Source organism: Mesoplodon bidens (genome assembly GCF_964165515.1).
Source record: "Mesoplodon bidens genome assembly, chromosome: 18".
In the NCBI taxonomy this organism is placed as follows: domain Eukaryota; kingdom Metazoa; phylum Chordata; class Mammalia; order Artiodactyla; family Ziphiidae; genus Mesoplodon; species Mesoplodon bidens.
Window position 1 is genome coordinate 47,398,219 of NC_138175.1, and position 15,646 is coordinate 47,413,864.

Below are 15,646 nucleotides of genomic sequence, written 5' to 3' on the forward strand. Positions count from 1 at the left end.
AGACACAGCCCTGCCTTCATAGGGCTTATAGACTAACGGGAGAGGCGGTCACTAACAACCACTGCAGGTCTAAATAATGAGGCTGTCAGGAGGGAAATGCAGGAACCTGCTCGGTCCAGGAGCCCACTCACCTGCCTCTGCCAACCCTTCCAGCCCAGGTAAGCCACTCATCCGCTCTAAGCCTCAGGCTCCTCTGTGAAATGGGGCTAACATAATAATATCAACTGTTTCACAGGACTGCTTTGAGGTTAGGCAGTGGGTGAACAGAGCCTGGACAGTGCCTGGAACACAGGAGAGTACAAGAGATGTTACCTATTATTATTACTATTATTACTGCCAGATCTTTTCCATCACCATTTGGTTAAATTTTTCTTTTGAAATAACTTCAGTCTTATGGAGGAGTTGCAGGAACAGTACATAAAATTTCTGAATACCTTTTCACCCGGATTGCCCAAATGTTAACTTATTTACTTATTTATTTGGCTGTGCTGGGTCTTAGTTGCAGCACAAGGGTCTTCGTTGTGGTGTGCGGGATCTTTTAGTTGCAGCATATGGGATCTTTAATTGTGGCATGCATGCTCTGAGTTGCGGCGTGTGGGATCTAGTTCCCTGACCAGGGCCCCCTGCGTTGGGAGCTCGGAGTCTCAGCCACTGGACCACCAGGAAAGTCCCCCAAATGTTAACTTTTTACCTTATTTGCTCTATCATAATTCCTCTTTACTTCTAAATACTTCAGTGTGTATCTCCTGAGAACAAGTTCATTCCCTTACATAACCACAAAACAATTATGCAAATCAGGAAATCAACATTGAGACCATCCTTCTATCTACAGACTTTATTCAGTTTTTGCTCTTGAAGAAATTTTTTTCCTTGTCAACGATCCAGTCTAGGATCAGGGATTGCATTTAGGCATCCTGTCTCTTTAGCTCCCTTCAATCTGGAACCCTTCCTTGATCTGTCTTTGCCTCTTATGATCTTGATATTTTTGAAAAATAGAGGCCAGTTGTTTTATAGGATGGCCCTCAGTGTGGGTTTGTCTGAGTTTTCCTTGTGATTCAATTCAGGTGGTACGCCTTTGGCAGGAATATCAGAGGAGGGCTATGTCTTTCTCAGTGCATTGTATCAGGAGGCATGTGACATTGGTTCTTCCCATTACAGCTGGTGTTAGCTTGGTCACATGGTGAAGGTGGTGTTTACCAGAGTCTCCACTGTAATGATACTATCGTTCCCCTTGGTATCTTGTGAAGATGTGCTTTGAGACTATGTAAATATCCTGCGCACCCTCTCAGGGTTAGCATCTATCAGTGATACTTGTCTCAACGATTATTACGATGGCAGTTGATAAATGGTGGTTTTCTAATTTCCCTGTACCCTTTACCTTTACTAGGTACCTTTTTTCATTTTATTGCAGTATGGTTGACTTACCATATTGCAATAAAATGTTGTGTTGATTTCTACAGTATAGCAAAGTGATTTGGTTATACATATATATATATATATTTTTTTTCATATTCTTTTCCATTATGGTTGATCACCACAGGATACTGAGTATAGTTCCCTGTGCTATAGAGTAGGACCTTGTTGTCTATCCATCCTACATGTAATAGTTTGGATCTGCTAAGCCCAAACTCCCAGTCCTTCCCTCCCCCACCTCCCCCTCTCCCTTGGCAACCACAAGTCTGTTCACTATATCTGTGAGTCTGTTTCTGTTTCATAGATATGTTCATCTGTGTCATATTTTAGATTCACACATAAGTGCTATCATGTGGTATTTGTCTTTCTCTTTCTGACTTAGTTTGCTTAGTATGATAATCTCTAGGTCCATCCATGTTGCTGCAAATGTCATTATTTTATTCTTTTTGTGACTGAGTAATATTCCACTGTATATTTGGACCACATCTTCTTTATCCATTCATCTGTCAATGGACATTTAGGTTGTTTCCATGTCCTGGCTATTGTAAATAGTGCTGCTATGAGCATAGGGGTGCATGTATCTTTTTGAAATATAGTTTTCTCTGGGTGTATGCCCAGCAGTAGGATTGCTGGATCATATGGCAACTCTATTTTTAGTTTTTTGAGGATCCTCCATACTGTTTTCCATAGTGGCTGCACCAATTTACGTTCCCACCAACAGTGTAAGAGGGTTCCCTTTTCTCCACACATTAGGTAGGATTTTACTGTAAGGAAGAGTTTTTCCCTTCTCCTCCATTTATTTATTTGTTTGTTTGTTTGTTCGTTCATTCATTCATTCATTCATTTGTATGGGTATAGACTCATGACTTCTTATTTTATCCTAGGGATTGCAATCACTGTTGTCCATCAGCATTTAAATAAACCCAGGGTCTCCTGAGTTGAATACAAAGTGCCCCATGCCTCCCAGTTGTCTTCTGAGAGCCTCCCTGCCTCTCTCTCTCCACCCCCCCCCACCCCGCTTCTCAGCCACGCCTCCCAAGAGCTATCTACCCTCACTCACTCCTTTCTCACCTCCCACTCCTTCCCTGATTCGGGGCTTCTGTCCCTGTCACTCTCCTGAAACTACGCCAGCTAAGATCATCAGTGATCTCTTCACCCTAAATCTCTCCTCTGACTTGTCATCTTGGCGGCGTTTGCCACAGTCGGTTATTTCCTCCCCCTCGGCAATGCCTTGCTTCCCTGGGCGTCTGTGCCACGCATTCCTGGGACCCCCACCTTCCCTGCCAATCTCCCGCAGCCTCTTTTTTTTTTTTAACATCTTTATTGGAGTATAATTGCTTTACAATGGTGTGTTAGTTTCTGCTTTATAACAAAGTGAATCAGTTATACATATACATCTGTTCCCATATCTCTTCCCTCTTGCGTCTCCCTCCCTCCCACCCTCCCTATCCCACCCCTCTAGGTGGTCACAAAGCACCGAGCTGATCTCCCTGTGCTATGCGGCTGCTTCCCACCAGCTATCTATTCTACGTTTGGTAGTGTATATATGTCCATGCCACTCTCTCACTTTGTCCCAGTTTACCCTTCCCCCCGCCGTGTCCTCAAGTCCATTCTCTAGTAGGTCTGTGTCTTTATTCCTGTCGCCCTCGCAGCCTCTTAAACATCGCTGTCCCTGAGCCCTGCACCTTCAGGAAGAAGAGCTAATATGTATCATGTTCTCACTCTGTGCCAGGTCCTGTGTGTAAATGAATGTTAATTTACAGTAACCCTTAGGTGGTAACGACTTTTTTTTTTTTGGCTGCGTTGAGTCTTCGTTGCTGCACGCGGGCTTTCTCCAGTTGCGGTGAGCGGGGGCTACTCTCTGTTGCGGGGTGCGGGCTTCTCACTGTGGTGGCTTCTCTTGTTGTGGACCACAGGCTCTAGGCGTGTGGGCTTCAGTAGTTGCGGCTCATGGGCTCTAGAGCGCAGGCTCAGTAGTTGTGGCACACGGGCTTAGTTGCTCTGCGGCATGTAGGATCTTCCTGGACCAGGGCTCGAACCCGTGTCCCCTGCATTGGTGGATTCTTAACCACTGGACCACCAGGGAAGTCCCAGTAAGGACTATTTTTTATTCCTATTTTGCAGAAGTGGAAACTGAGGCACAGGAAGGTTAAAGTGCTGTGCTTAAGGTCACACAACTGATAAGTAACAAAGCTGGGATTAGAACTCAGGCAGTCTGGCTCCAGAGTACACTGCCTCCAGATTCATCTACTAATCTAGCCTAATAAACAGTCAGTGAACACCTCCTGGGTGCCAGGCCCTCTCTGGGGAGTCCCAGCTCGACTCTCAAGACAGGCAGGTTAGGGTGAGAGTCTCAGTAGGGACTGCAAGAGAACCAAAAAAGACGATGCAGGGCTTCCCTGGTGGCGCAGTGGTTGAGAGTCCGCCTGCCGATGCAGGGGACACGGGTTCGTGCCCTGGTCCGGGAAGATCCCACATGCCGCGGAGCGTCTGGGCCCGTGAGCCATGGCCGCTGAGCCTGCGTGTCCGGAGCCTGTGCTCCGCAACGGGAGAGGCCACAGCAGTGAGCAGCCCACGTAACACAAAAAAAAAAAAAAAAAAAAAAAGACGATGCAGGAGCTAAAGTCACATCATTTATAATTTTAAAATGACTCTACTCAGCAAAGGAAACCATCGACAAAAAAAAAAAGACAACTGGGCTTCCCTGGTGGCGCAGTGGTTGAGAGTCCGCCTGCCATTGCAGGGGACACGGGTTCGTGCCCCGGTCTGGGAAGATCCCACATGCCGCAGAGCGGCTGGGCCCGTGAGTCATGGCCGCTGAACCTGTGCGTCCGGAGCCTGTGCTCCGCAATGGGAGAGGCCACAACAGTGAGAGGCCCACGTACCACCAAAAAAAAAAAAAAAAAAAAAAAAAATGCAACTTACGGAATGGAAGAAAATATTTGCCAACCACATATTTAATACGGGGTTAATATCCAAAATATACAAAGAAGGCATTATAGCTCAAAAGCAATAAAACCAATGACCAAATTTAAAAATGGGCAGGGCCTCCCTGGTGGCGCGGTGGTTGAGAGTCCGCCTGCCGATGCAGGGGATACGGGTTCGTGCCCCGGTCTGGGAGGATCCCATATGCCGCGGAGCGGCTGGGTCCGTGAGCCATGGCCGCTGAGCCTGCGCATCCGGAGCCTGTGCTCCGCAACGGGAGAGGCCACAGCAGTGAGAGGCCCGCATACCGCAAAAAGAAAAAAAAAAAAAAAAATGGGCAAAGGACCTGAATAGACATTTTTCCAAAGAAGACATACAAATGGCCAACATGTACAAGAAAAAGTGCTCAATATCACTAATCATCAGGAAAGTGCAAATCAAAACCACAGTGAGATAGCACCTCACACCTGTTAGGATGGGTGTTATCAAAAAAACAAGAGATAACAAGTGTGGCAAAGATGTAGAGAAAAGGGTATCTTTGTCCATTGTTGGTGGGAATGTAAACTGGTGCAACCACTATGGAAAACAGAATGGAAGTTCCTCAGGAAATTATAAACAGAACTATAGTAGGACCCAGGAATCCCATTTCTGGGTATCTATCCAAAGGAAATGAAATTATAATTGCAAAGCGATGTTTGCCCTCTCACATTCATTGCAGCATTGTTCACAATAGCCAAGGTGTGAAAACAACCTAAGTATCTGTCTATGGATGAATGGATAAAGAAGATGTGGTATGTGTGTATGTGTGTGTGTGAAATATCATTCAGCCTTGGATAAGGCTGGAAATCTTGTCATTTGCAGCAACATGGATGAACCTGGAGGGCATTACGCTAAGTGAAATAAGCCAGCCAGAGAAAGACAAATACTGCATTGTATCACTTATGTGAAATCTAAAAATAAAAGTCAAACTCAGAAACAGAGTAGAAAAGTGAGTGGTTTCCATAAGCTGGGAGGTGGGGGAAAAAGGGAGAGGTTGGTGAAAGGGTACAAACTTTCAGTTATAAGGTGAATTTTTAAAACATGGGTAAAGATCCCTCCTGACTCTTCAGGGTTTCACAAATCACAAGATTTGATGTCATGTACACAATATTTTGTAGCTCAGTATCTGTTTCACAAAGTTACAAACAATCTGTAACTTTAAAAGTGCATTGGCTTTATTTTTTGAATAAATAATACATTCACATAATTTTTAAAGTAAAATATAGCGAAGTATGAAGTGTGAGAAGTCTCATTCCCACTGCTTTCTCAACCTACGCTTCCTTCACCCCCACTGCTGTGAGTAAGCATTAGTTTCTTTTGTGTCCTTCTATCGTTTTCTGCAGATATTATTTTCCTCTTTTCTTACATAATAGGTAATAAGCTATATACATTGGCCTGTATCACTTAACAATATATTCTAGAGATATAGGGAGTGTCCTGATTATTTTTTATAGGTATCCAGTACTCCACTTTGTGTATATATTATGGTTTATTTGATTATTCCCTGTTGATGGACACTCACTTTTTCCCAGTCTTTTGCCATTACAACACATGCTGTCATTAGGGCAGCCATGGATAGTTGTGCAAGTTGTGCACTGTACAAAGGTGCCGTTTATAGGACAGATATTGTAAATTTGTACTGCTGATTTCCAGCAGATGGAAGTAAGAGTGTTGAGGAAGGCTCCATATGGGCCACTAGCAATGCTGGCTAGAACAATTACCTTTGTATGTACATCATTTTGTACGTGCAGTTATATCTAAAGGTAAACTTCCAAAAGTGGGATTGCTGGGTTAAAGGGTAGATTCATTTGTCATTTGGACAGATCTTGCCCTGCATTTTTCCTTCTCATTAGCAAAATGTGAGACTGCCTGTTTTCCCACAGCCTCACCACCAGACAACATTGTCAAATTTGGATTTTTGCCAATCTGATAGGTGAAAAAGGGTATTGAGTGAAGTTTTAATTCACATTTCTCCTGTTACGAGTGCAATTAGGCATCTTTTCATGTTACTTCTTTTGTATTACTTGTTCAGTGAACTGACCATGTCTTTGGCTTACTTTTCTATTGGGATGTTGGTGTTTTTCTTCTTGATTTCTATATTTGGCTGATTATAACTTTGTTAGTGATATGAGGTGTACTTCTTTTTTCTAGTTCATCATTTGTCTTTTGACTTTGCTTATGGTGGTTTGTTTTGTTGGTTGGTTGGTTGGTTGGTTGGTTGGTTGGCTTTGAGGGGAGAGAGTTGGCCATGCATAAGACTTGGTTTTTATGTAGAAAATCATTTAAAATATTTTATTAATTTTTAACAGAATAGATAATACAGGGATACAGTCCTTTTGTAGAGAAATTCAGAACTTATAGCTATGGTTGAGGTTACCTTTGGTCCCCACACCCAACCGTACTCTCATCCCACCTCTTCAAAGGCTGCCACAGTTATCCTCTAGATGTTCATATCTCTGGACATTTATTTCTGCATTTCCATTCATATGTAAATCTGCACTGAAAAATATATAGAGGGCTTCCCTGGTGGCGCAGTGGTTAAGGATCTGTCTGCCAGTGCAGGGGACACTGGTTTGGTCTCTGGTCCGGGAATATCCCACATGCCGCGGAGCAACTAAGTCCATGTGCCACAGCTACTGAGCCTATGCTCTAGAGCCCACGAGCCACAACTACTGAAGCCCGTGTGCCAGAACTACTGACGCCTGCATGCCTAGAGACTGTGCTCCGCAACAGGAGAAGCCACCGCAGTGAGAAGCCCGCGCACCGCAACAAAGAGTAACCCCCGCTCTCAGCAACTAGAGAAAACCCGCGTGCAGCAGCGAAGACCCAATGCAGCCAAAAATTAAATAAGTGAATAAATAAATAAATTTATTAAAAAAGAAAAATATATAGAATTATTTTAGGGCTTCCCAAGTTCTTCGTGTTTGACAGTGTTCTTGACGGTTTGCAAAACATGTCTCCAATGAGAAGTACTTTGCAGATTCCAAAACATCTACTACAGTTTGGAAAGCCCTTCCTGGTGGGTGAAAACACATTTCAGGCTACTAATTTATTCTTAGTTAGTACTATTTTGTGGCTTTTTTTATTGTTCTTTATTAGCAAATGTTTTTGTACCTATCTCTAAATTAAAAGACTTCCTTTTAAAAAACATCTTTATTGAGATATAATTCATATGCTATAAAATTCACCCATTTAAAAGATACAATTTACTGTTTTTTTGATATATTCACCGAATTGTGCAACCATTGCTACAATCTAATTAGAACATTTTAATCACCCCAGAAAGAAACCCCATACCCTTTAGCAGTCACTTCCATTTCCCCCACTCAGGCCCCTGACAGCTAATCTGCTTTCTGTCTCTATAGATTTGCCTATTCTGGACACTTCATATAAATGGAACTATACAATATATGGTCTTAAAAAGCTTTCCTTCTATTTAACGAACCACAATGTCATTATCACTCCTAACTAAAAACAAAGCAATAAAGCCAAAATGAAAAAGATCCACAGTTCATTAAATCATCAAATGTCTGGCCAATGTTCACATTTCCAGATCTTCTAAAGACCACATATAATTTTTTGTAATTTCTTTGAAGCAGGATCCAAACAAGGCCACCCAGTGCTATTGGTTGCTATTTCTTAAATTCTCCTTTTTAAAAAAAAAAAATCTACTTATTTATTTTTGGCTGTGTTGGGTTTTCGTTGCTACGCGTGGGCTTTCTCCAGTTGCAGAGAGCGGGGCTATTCTTTGTTGCAGTGTGCAGGCTCCAGTAGTTGTGGCACATGGGCTTAGTTGCTCCACAACATGTGGGATCTTCCCAGACCAGGGTTCGAACCTGTGTCCCCTGAATAGGCAGGCAGATTCTTAACAACTGCACTACCAGGGAAGTCCCTGGTTGCTGTTTCTTTAAACCTCCTTTTATCTACTGCTGCCCCTCCATCACTTTTCCCTTACCTGGCAGTTTATCTGATGGATACCTGGGTTGCTGGTCCTGTAGAGCACCACTGCCTGATAGAAATACAATGAGAGCAACACATATAATTAAGAAATTCTGGGACTTCCCTGGTGGTCCAGTGGTTAAGAATCCACCTTCCAATGCAGGGGACGTGGGTTTGATCGCTGGTCGGGGGAACTAAGATCCTGTATGCCACGGGGCAACTAAGCCCGCGCACTGCAACTACTGAGTCCACGCGCTCTGGAGCTCTTGCACCACTAGAGAGAAGCCCACGTGCCGCAACGAAGAGTCCGCACACTGCAAGGAAAGATCCCGCATACCGCAACTAAGACCCAACACAGCCAAAAATAAGTAAATAAATATTTTTTTAAAAAGAAATTTCTAATACCTACACTTAAAAAAAGAAGTAAAAAGAAACACGTGAAATTATTTTAAACAATGTTTTATTTAACCTACTCTACCAAAATAATATTTCAACATATAGTCAATGTAAAAATTATCAGATATTTTAAATTCTTTTTTTTATACTAAGTCTTTTTTTTTTTTTTTAAAGGAACATACATTTATTTATTTATTTATTGGCTGTGTTGCGTCTTCGTTGTTGCATGCAGGCTTTCTCTAGTTGCGGCGGGCGGTGGCTTCTCTTGTTGTGGAGCACGGGCTCTAGGCGCGCGGGCTTCAGTAGTTGTGGCTCGCAGGCTCTAGAGGGCAGGCTCAGTAGCTGTGATGTACGGGCTTAGTTGCCCTGCAGCATGTGGGATCTTCCCGGACAAGGGATTGTACTCGCGTCCCCTGAATTGGCAGGTGGATTCTTAAGCACTGTGCCACCAGAGAAGTCCTATACTAAGTCTTTAAAATCCATATGTGGGCTTCCCTGGTGGCGCAGTGGTTAAGAATCTGTCTGCCGATGCAGGGGACATGGGTTCGTGCCCCGGTCCGGGAAGATCCCACATGCCACGGAGCGGCCAGGCCCGTGAGCCATGGCCGCTGAGCCTGCGCGTCCGGAGCCTGTGCTCCACAACGGGAGAGGCCGCAACAGTGAGAGGCCCGCGTACCGCAAAAAAAAAAAAAAAAAAAATCCATATGTATTTTACACTGTCAGCACATCTCACTTTGCACCAGCCATGATTCAAGGGCTCAGTAGCCACATGTGGCTCGTAGCTGTCATTAGATAGTGCTCTCCTAGTTGTAGAGTTCCCCACAGTTTTGATCTGGCTGATGAAACTTTGTGGTGTCATTTAATGTGTTCCTCTGTCCCCTGCATTTCCTGTAAACTGGGACTTGGGTCAAGAAGCTCAATCAGGTTCAGGTTTGGAGTTTTTGTTTTTATTTTTATTTTTCGCCAACACCTTCCTTTGTGGTGCTTCATACGTCCATCAAGAGGCACATCCTGTCCCGCCATCTCTCCTTTTGTGATGTCAGCAACCACTGATATTCAATGCCCAGACGCATTAGTTCATTAGAGATTGCAAAGTGGCAATATTCTCATTTCTAAATGTTTGACCTTTACCAAACATCATATGGTTCCCCAAACCCAAAGCATCCTATGACTCCCAGACTCTTTACAAATCTTTGTATTTTACAGTATGCTTTTCAATTTTTTTATGGTTTCAAAGACAAAGTTAGGTTTTTTTAAGGACTTCTTAATTTTCAAAAATTATAACAAAGTTAAAAAGTCTTTTCAGTTTTCAAGATGCTTAATTCATTTGACACATATGCGTTGAGCACGTACTGTGTGTAGCAGTGAACAAAACAGAGACCGACAGCCCAGTGGGGAGGGACAGATGAAAATAAGGAAAGAAACAAAATAATTTCAGGTTATAATCTGTGGTCTGAAGGAAATGAGCAGGGTGGTGTGCTAGAGAGCATGCGTGGAGTAAGCCCTGTAAATTGGGTGGTCAGGGAAGGTCTTTCTAGAAGAGGACATTGAAGCCAAGAGCTGAAAGCTACCCTGTGAAGGTAGGGGAGCTTGTGGCATCCCCAGAAAAAGGGACAACAAGTGTAAAGGCTGAAAAGTGGGAATAAGAGGGATGCAAAGGAGGCCAGTATGGCTGGAGAGGGCTGTTGGGGGCGGGGAGAGGAAAACTTTAAGTCTGAGAGGTGAGGGGGGCAGACGTGCTGGCACTGGTTGGCTGCAGGGAGGACTTTGACTCTTAACCTGAATGAGATGGAGCTAAGGGAGGATTCTGAGCAGGGGAGGAATGTGACCTGACTCAGGTGTTCACAGGGTCCCTCCATCTGTGGGTGGGGGGGAAGAGACTGTGGGGATAGAAGAGGATCCGGGAGACCAGGGAGAAGGTTGCTGTGAGGGTCCAGTGGGGGACAAAACCAGGGTAGGGGCCACGGAGGGGGCAGAAGTGTGTGTGTCCTACATCTTTCGAAAGTAGAGCTGACAGATTTGCTGATGGATTAGGTGTGTGTAGTGAGATAAAAGAGAGGAATCCAGGATGACTCAAAGGTTTTAACTTAAGCACCTGGGTGGGTGGTGATGCTATTCCTGAGATGGGTAAGACTGTGGGAGGAGAGGTTTTGAAATCAAGAGGTCAGTTTTGGCCATTTCCACAAAGAGATGTCAGATAAGGCTTCCACTCTTTTAAGTGTATGGATTCTGGGGAGCAGTCAGGGCTGGGATGTAGACTTTACCATCATCGGCATGGGATGGCTTTCAGAGGTTCGGGCCTCCATGACATCTCCATGACGAGTGTATATCTCAAGAAAAGCGTGCAAATTCCAGGCCTGGAGCCCCTCCAACCTTTAGAGGTCTGGAAGAGAAGGAGACTCCAGCCAAGGAAACTGACAACAGTCAGAGAAAAAGGTATTTCAAAAGAAGGGGATAGGCAAATGGACAATGTAGAGCATGGTTGGGGGGGGTCAGATTTTAAGAGGGACAGTGTCACACTGTATCATAAGGGAAGGAGTCAGGTTGATGGCGTGATGGTGGAAGGTGAAGAGTTCCTGTGTGACTATGTCTCCACACTCTGTGGTTTCTAGAGCCCTTCATGATTTGCAAAGCGTGTTACTCATTTAGAAAGCATTTTGCAAAGTTCTTGGCTACAAAGCATTTTTTAGAGCCAGAAATTTTCGCTTCTGTTCATACCCCAGAACAGTGTTTCTCAAACCATGTTGCAACCCATCTGTCGGTCCTGAAATTTAGTTAAGTCATGACCAGCATCTTTAAAAATAAAATAGAACATTGCAGAGTGTGTTACATAGCGAAAGTCAGAATTGTGTCGTGAAAACTTTTTTTTTGTCACATTATAAAATGCATTCTTACTATAGGTGTGGTCAAAACATTTGAAAGACTGCCCCAGAGAACCTCTTGCGAAGAGTGCATTGAAGATCAGTACAAGAACGTTCAATGAAAGTGTCTGTAAAGTTAAAAACTGGAAATAAACTAAATGTCTGTCATCAGGAGAACAGAGTGTTGTGTTTATAAAACAGGAATACTACACAGCAGTGAAAATGCATTCATTTGATCTATATTATCAACGTGGATAGATCTTGAAAACGTACAGCTGAGTGAAAAGAGCAAGTTTCAAATTACATGATTATAATATTCTTTAAATCAAAATAATGCACAGGATACCAAATTTTTTGTGTGAGAAAATGACAGAATATAAGTAGTAGAAGTACAGACACATCTTTTTTTATTGAAGTATAGTTGATTTACAATATTATATTAGTTTCAGGTGTACAACATAGTGAGTCAATATTTTTATAGGTTATACTCCATTTAAAGTTATCATAAACTATTGGCGATATTCTCTGTGCTGTACAATATGTCCTTGTAGCTTACTTCTTTTATTCATAGTAGTTTGTATCTCTTAATCTCCTATCCCTATCTTGCCCCTCCCCCCATGCCCTCTCCTCACTGGTTTGTTCTAATTTGTTCTCTGTATCTGTGAGTCTGTTTCTGTTTTGTTATATTCATTCGTTTTATTTTTTAGATTCCACATATAAGTGATAACATACAGTATTTGTCTTTGTCTGACTTATTTCACTAAGCATAATACCCACTAGGTCCAGCCATGTCACACATAGTTTTCTGGAAGGATACACCAACTCCTTGGTGGTTACCTTGGGGGAGGGTGGGGGTAATGGAGCAAGAGAAGGGTGCACGGAAGGCTCCAATCATACCTGTCATGTTATAGTTCTTACATATATAGTAGCTGAAAATATGTTCTGGGGTGATGGGCATACGACTTTATTCCCAGTTGAAATTTGGAGGTCTCCATTGTGTCAGGTGCCAGTTATTTAGTTGCTGGAAATGGTAGGATAAGGGACCAAAGGGCCTTGGGGAAGGGGCAAAGGTGGTGGCGTGTATCAGTCAGGGCCCTAGCTGTCAGGGGGCTGGCCTGGAAGAAAGAGCAATTATCGAACTCAGAGATAGAAGGAGCTGTGTAGACAGGACGGCAGAACTGACCTTTGGCGGAGAGATACAGCAGCACAGGGAGGGAGCCGAGGACAGAAATGCCACAGGTCCATTCTCCTGCTGCTCCCCAACCTCAGCTGGACAGGCCCCCGCTGCAGCCACAGGGTCAGGAAAGCCTCTGATACAGACCACAGGTGCCATCATGTGGGGGGAGATGGGTGGAGAGCAGGCCTGCGGGGACTCACCAGGATGGCAGGCAGGGAGCTTGGGGCAGCATCTCTTTACCAGCTGCTACACAAGTGCTGAGTTTAATCAATTCACATCTTACCATCTCTGAAAATGGACTTTATCTGACAGTGGATGGTTGCTCAGCTTTGTGGAAATGCAGCATTCAGTATTTTTTTTTAATAAATAAATTTACTTACTTTTGGCTGCATTGGGTCTTCACTGCTGTGCGCGGCCTTTCTCTAGTTGCGGCGAGCGGGGGCTACTCTTCGTTGCCGTGTGTGGGCTTCTCGTTGTGGTGGCTTCTCTTGTTGCGCAGCACAGGCTCTAGGTGCACGGGCTTCAGTAGTTGTGGCACGTGGGCTCAGTAGTTGTGGCTCGCGAGGTCTAGAGCACAGGCTCAGTAGTTGTGGCGCACGGGCTTAGTTGCTCCGCGGCATGTGGAATCTTCCCGGGCCAGGGCTCGAACCCGTGTCCCCTGCATTGGCAGGTGGATTCTTAACCACTGTGCCACCAGGGAAGTCCCGTAACATTCGGTGTTTTAATAGCTGGTACAGCCTCACCCATACCAACCTGCTGGGCGTCAGCCTTGGGTGCTGGTTATATGATTCTGGATTTTTCTCTCCTTATGAAAAGTCCATAGTTGTTTCGGGAAAGGCATTGGGGCTCCCTAGGCCACCCCTCTGACCTCCTCCGCTCACCCCTGCCCACCCCCCAGGCCATGGACAGCCAGAAGCAGTTCACCGGTCCAGAAATCCAATTCCTGCTTTCGTGCTCCGAAGCGGATGAGAACGAGATGATCGACTGCGAGGAGTTTGCCAACCGCTTCCAGGAGCCAGCCCGCGACATTGGCTTCAACGTGGCCGTGCTGCTCACCAACCTGTCGGAGCACGTGCCTCACGACCCGCGCCTGCGCAACTTCCTCGAGCTGGCCGAGAGCATCCTCGAGTACTTCCGGCCCTACCTGGGCCGCATCGAGATCATGGGCGCCTCCCGCCGCATCGAGCGTATCTACTTCGAGATCTCGGAGACCAACCGCGCCCAGTGGGAGATGCCCCAGGTCGGTGGACCCGCACACGCGCATGCTTGCCTCCCGGGGCTTCGTGGAATGCTCCTGGCATGCTTGGACCACACATGGAGCTGTGCACGCTTCGCACATCCGCTCTGCAGACCCTGGTGTGCCCCTGCTCCGCTCGTGCAAGCCCATGCCCACCTCGTGCAGACTTGGCATGGACATATACCCTTATACATGCAGCAGCGTCTGTGGGCCCTCACTGTGGCTGCTCTCACACCACGCCTGCCACTTGCACACTCACCCTGGGAGCTCTTATAATCCTGATGCCACCACACCCACACTCTTGTACTTGAACCCACGTGGTTACACACACCTTGCTCACCTTACCAGCAGCCCCTGGTGTGCCCTCTCTTGGCCCTGGCCTGCCCATGCCCACTCTTCTGCACACTCACCGTGGGGGCTCTAGGGTGCCCTGATGACTGGTGACTGGCATTTTGTGCCCCCAAATGCCCTCTGAGTTCCTAGCACACAATGCCCCTCCCACTTATGCTGGGCCCACATGTGCATAGGCACCTCTCTTGCACACTCACTCTGAGGATGCCCGTGTGCATTCCTGCAGCCCTGGCATGCCATATGGTTGCCCGCCCTCACTCATTCACCCACACATGCCCTGGCACACCCATGCTCCTTCATGAGCACTTGGACAACCCTCACCAACTCACCCACAAGAGCCCCTGCGTGTCCTTGGTGGCCAGGCCTACTCCTTGACCTGATGTGCCCCGAATATGCCCAGCCTACAAGTGTTTGAATGCCCCTTACACACTCACTTGCTCCAAAGTACGCTCACGTAGCCCCAGCACGCCCCAGCCCACCTCACACACTTAGCCTGCATGTGGTTCCCACCCCCCATTCTCTCACCCTCCCATGTGCCCCTCACGCACGCTCGGCCCCTGGCCCTGCCCCTGCTGTCCAGGTGGCCCTCCTGCCCACACTCACAGTGCACGCCCAGCCTGCATGCTCCTTACCTGCCCCTTGCACTCCCACTTCCCTTTTCTTCCTCAGATGCCCCCAGGCACCTGCACACTCCTCCCACTTGCTCTTGCACACCCTTCCCACCTTAACACTCACAGTTCATGAGACTTGCACTCCCATCATCTCCTCAACTCCTGGGCCCCTTGAGTCTCCCCCTCAGTGACACCTGGCTCATGCACGCCCGGGCTTGTGCCCTAGCCTGAGCCCTGCCCTCACGTTCTGGGCCCTCTTACACTGACTCCCGGGTCCTCTTGCACACTCATCCTGCCGCACATGCACTGACCATATGAATTGCAGACCCCTCCCACATTTACACTCCCCACCCGCGGTTTCACCCAGGCCCTTGCATGCGTGTCCGCCGAGCGCACTGAGCCAGGCACGGTCACATTCTTCCATGTTCTCCCAGGCCGCCACGCCCTCCCCACACCCGATTCCTCCCTTAGTCCCGGTGCCCTCTCACAAGGCTCTTGCACATCAGCCCTTTCACATACTCCACCGGAACTCCCAAGGTTTTGCACACTCACCTGTGTCCCTTGGGGCACCACTGTATACTCATCCTCCTCTCCAATCTGGCTTAAAAGCCGTTGCATCGTCCTTGCACCCGGGACGTCTGCACATCCCTGCATCTGCAGGAAGCCCTGGTTCACCACTGGCCCTTCACACTCTAGT

The 15,646-nt window shown here is 46.2% G+C and overlaps 1 protein-coding gene across 2 annotated transcripts in view; it reads left to right on the forward strand.

Annotated features, from left to right (window-relative positions):
- Nucleotides 1-15,646, forward strand: part of RYR1 (ryanodine receptor 1) — a gene marked incomplete at its 3' end in the record, with an annotated part of 118,542 nt that overhangs the window by 88,440 nt on the left and 14,456 nt on the right. For both annotated transcript variants that reach the window (XM_081216801.1, XM_081216802.1), the window contains exon 89: nt 13,649-13,990. In XM_081216801.1, coding sequence (XP_081072927.1) covers nt 13,649-13,990 — 342 coding nt within the window. The remainder of the gene's footprint in view (nt 1-13,648; nt 13,991-15,646) is intronic.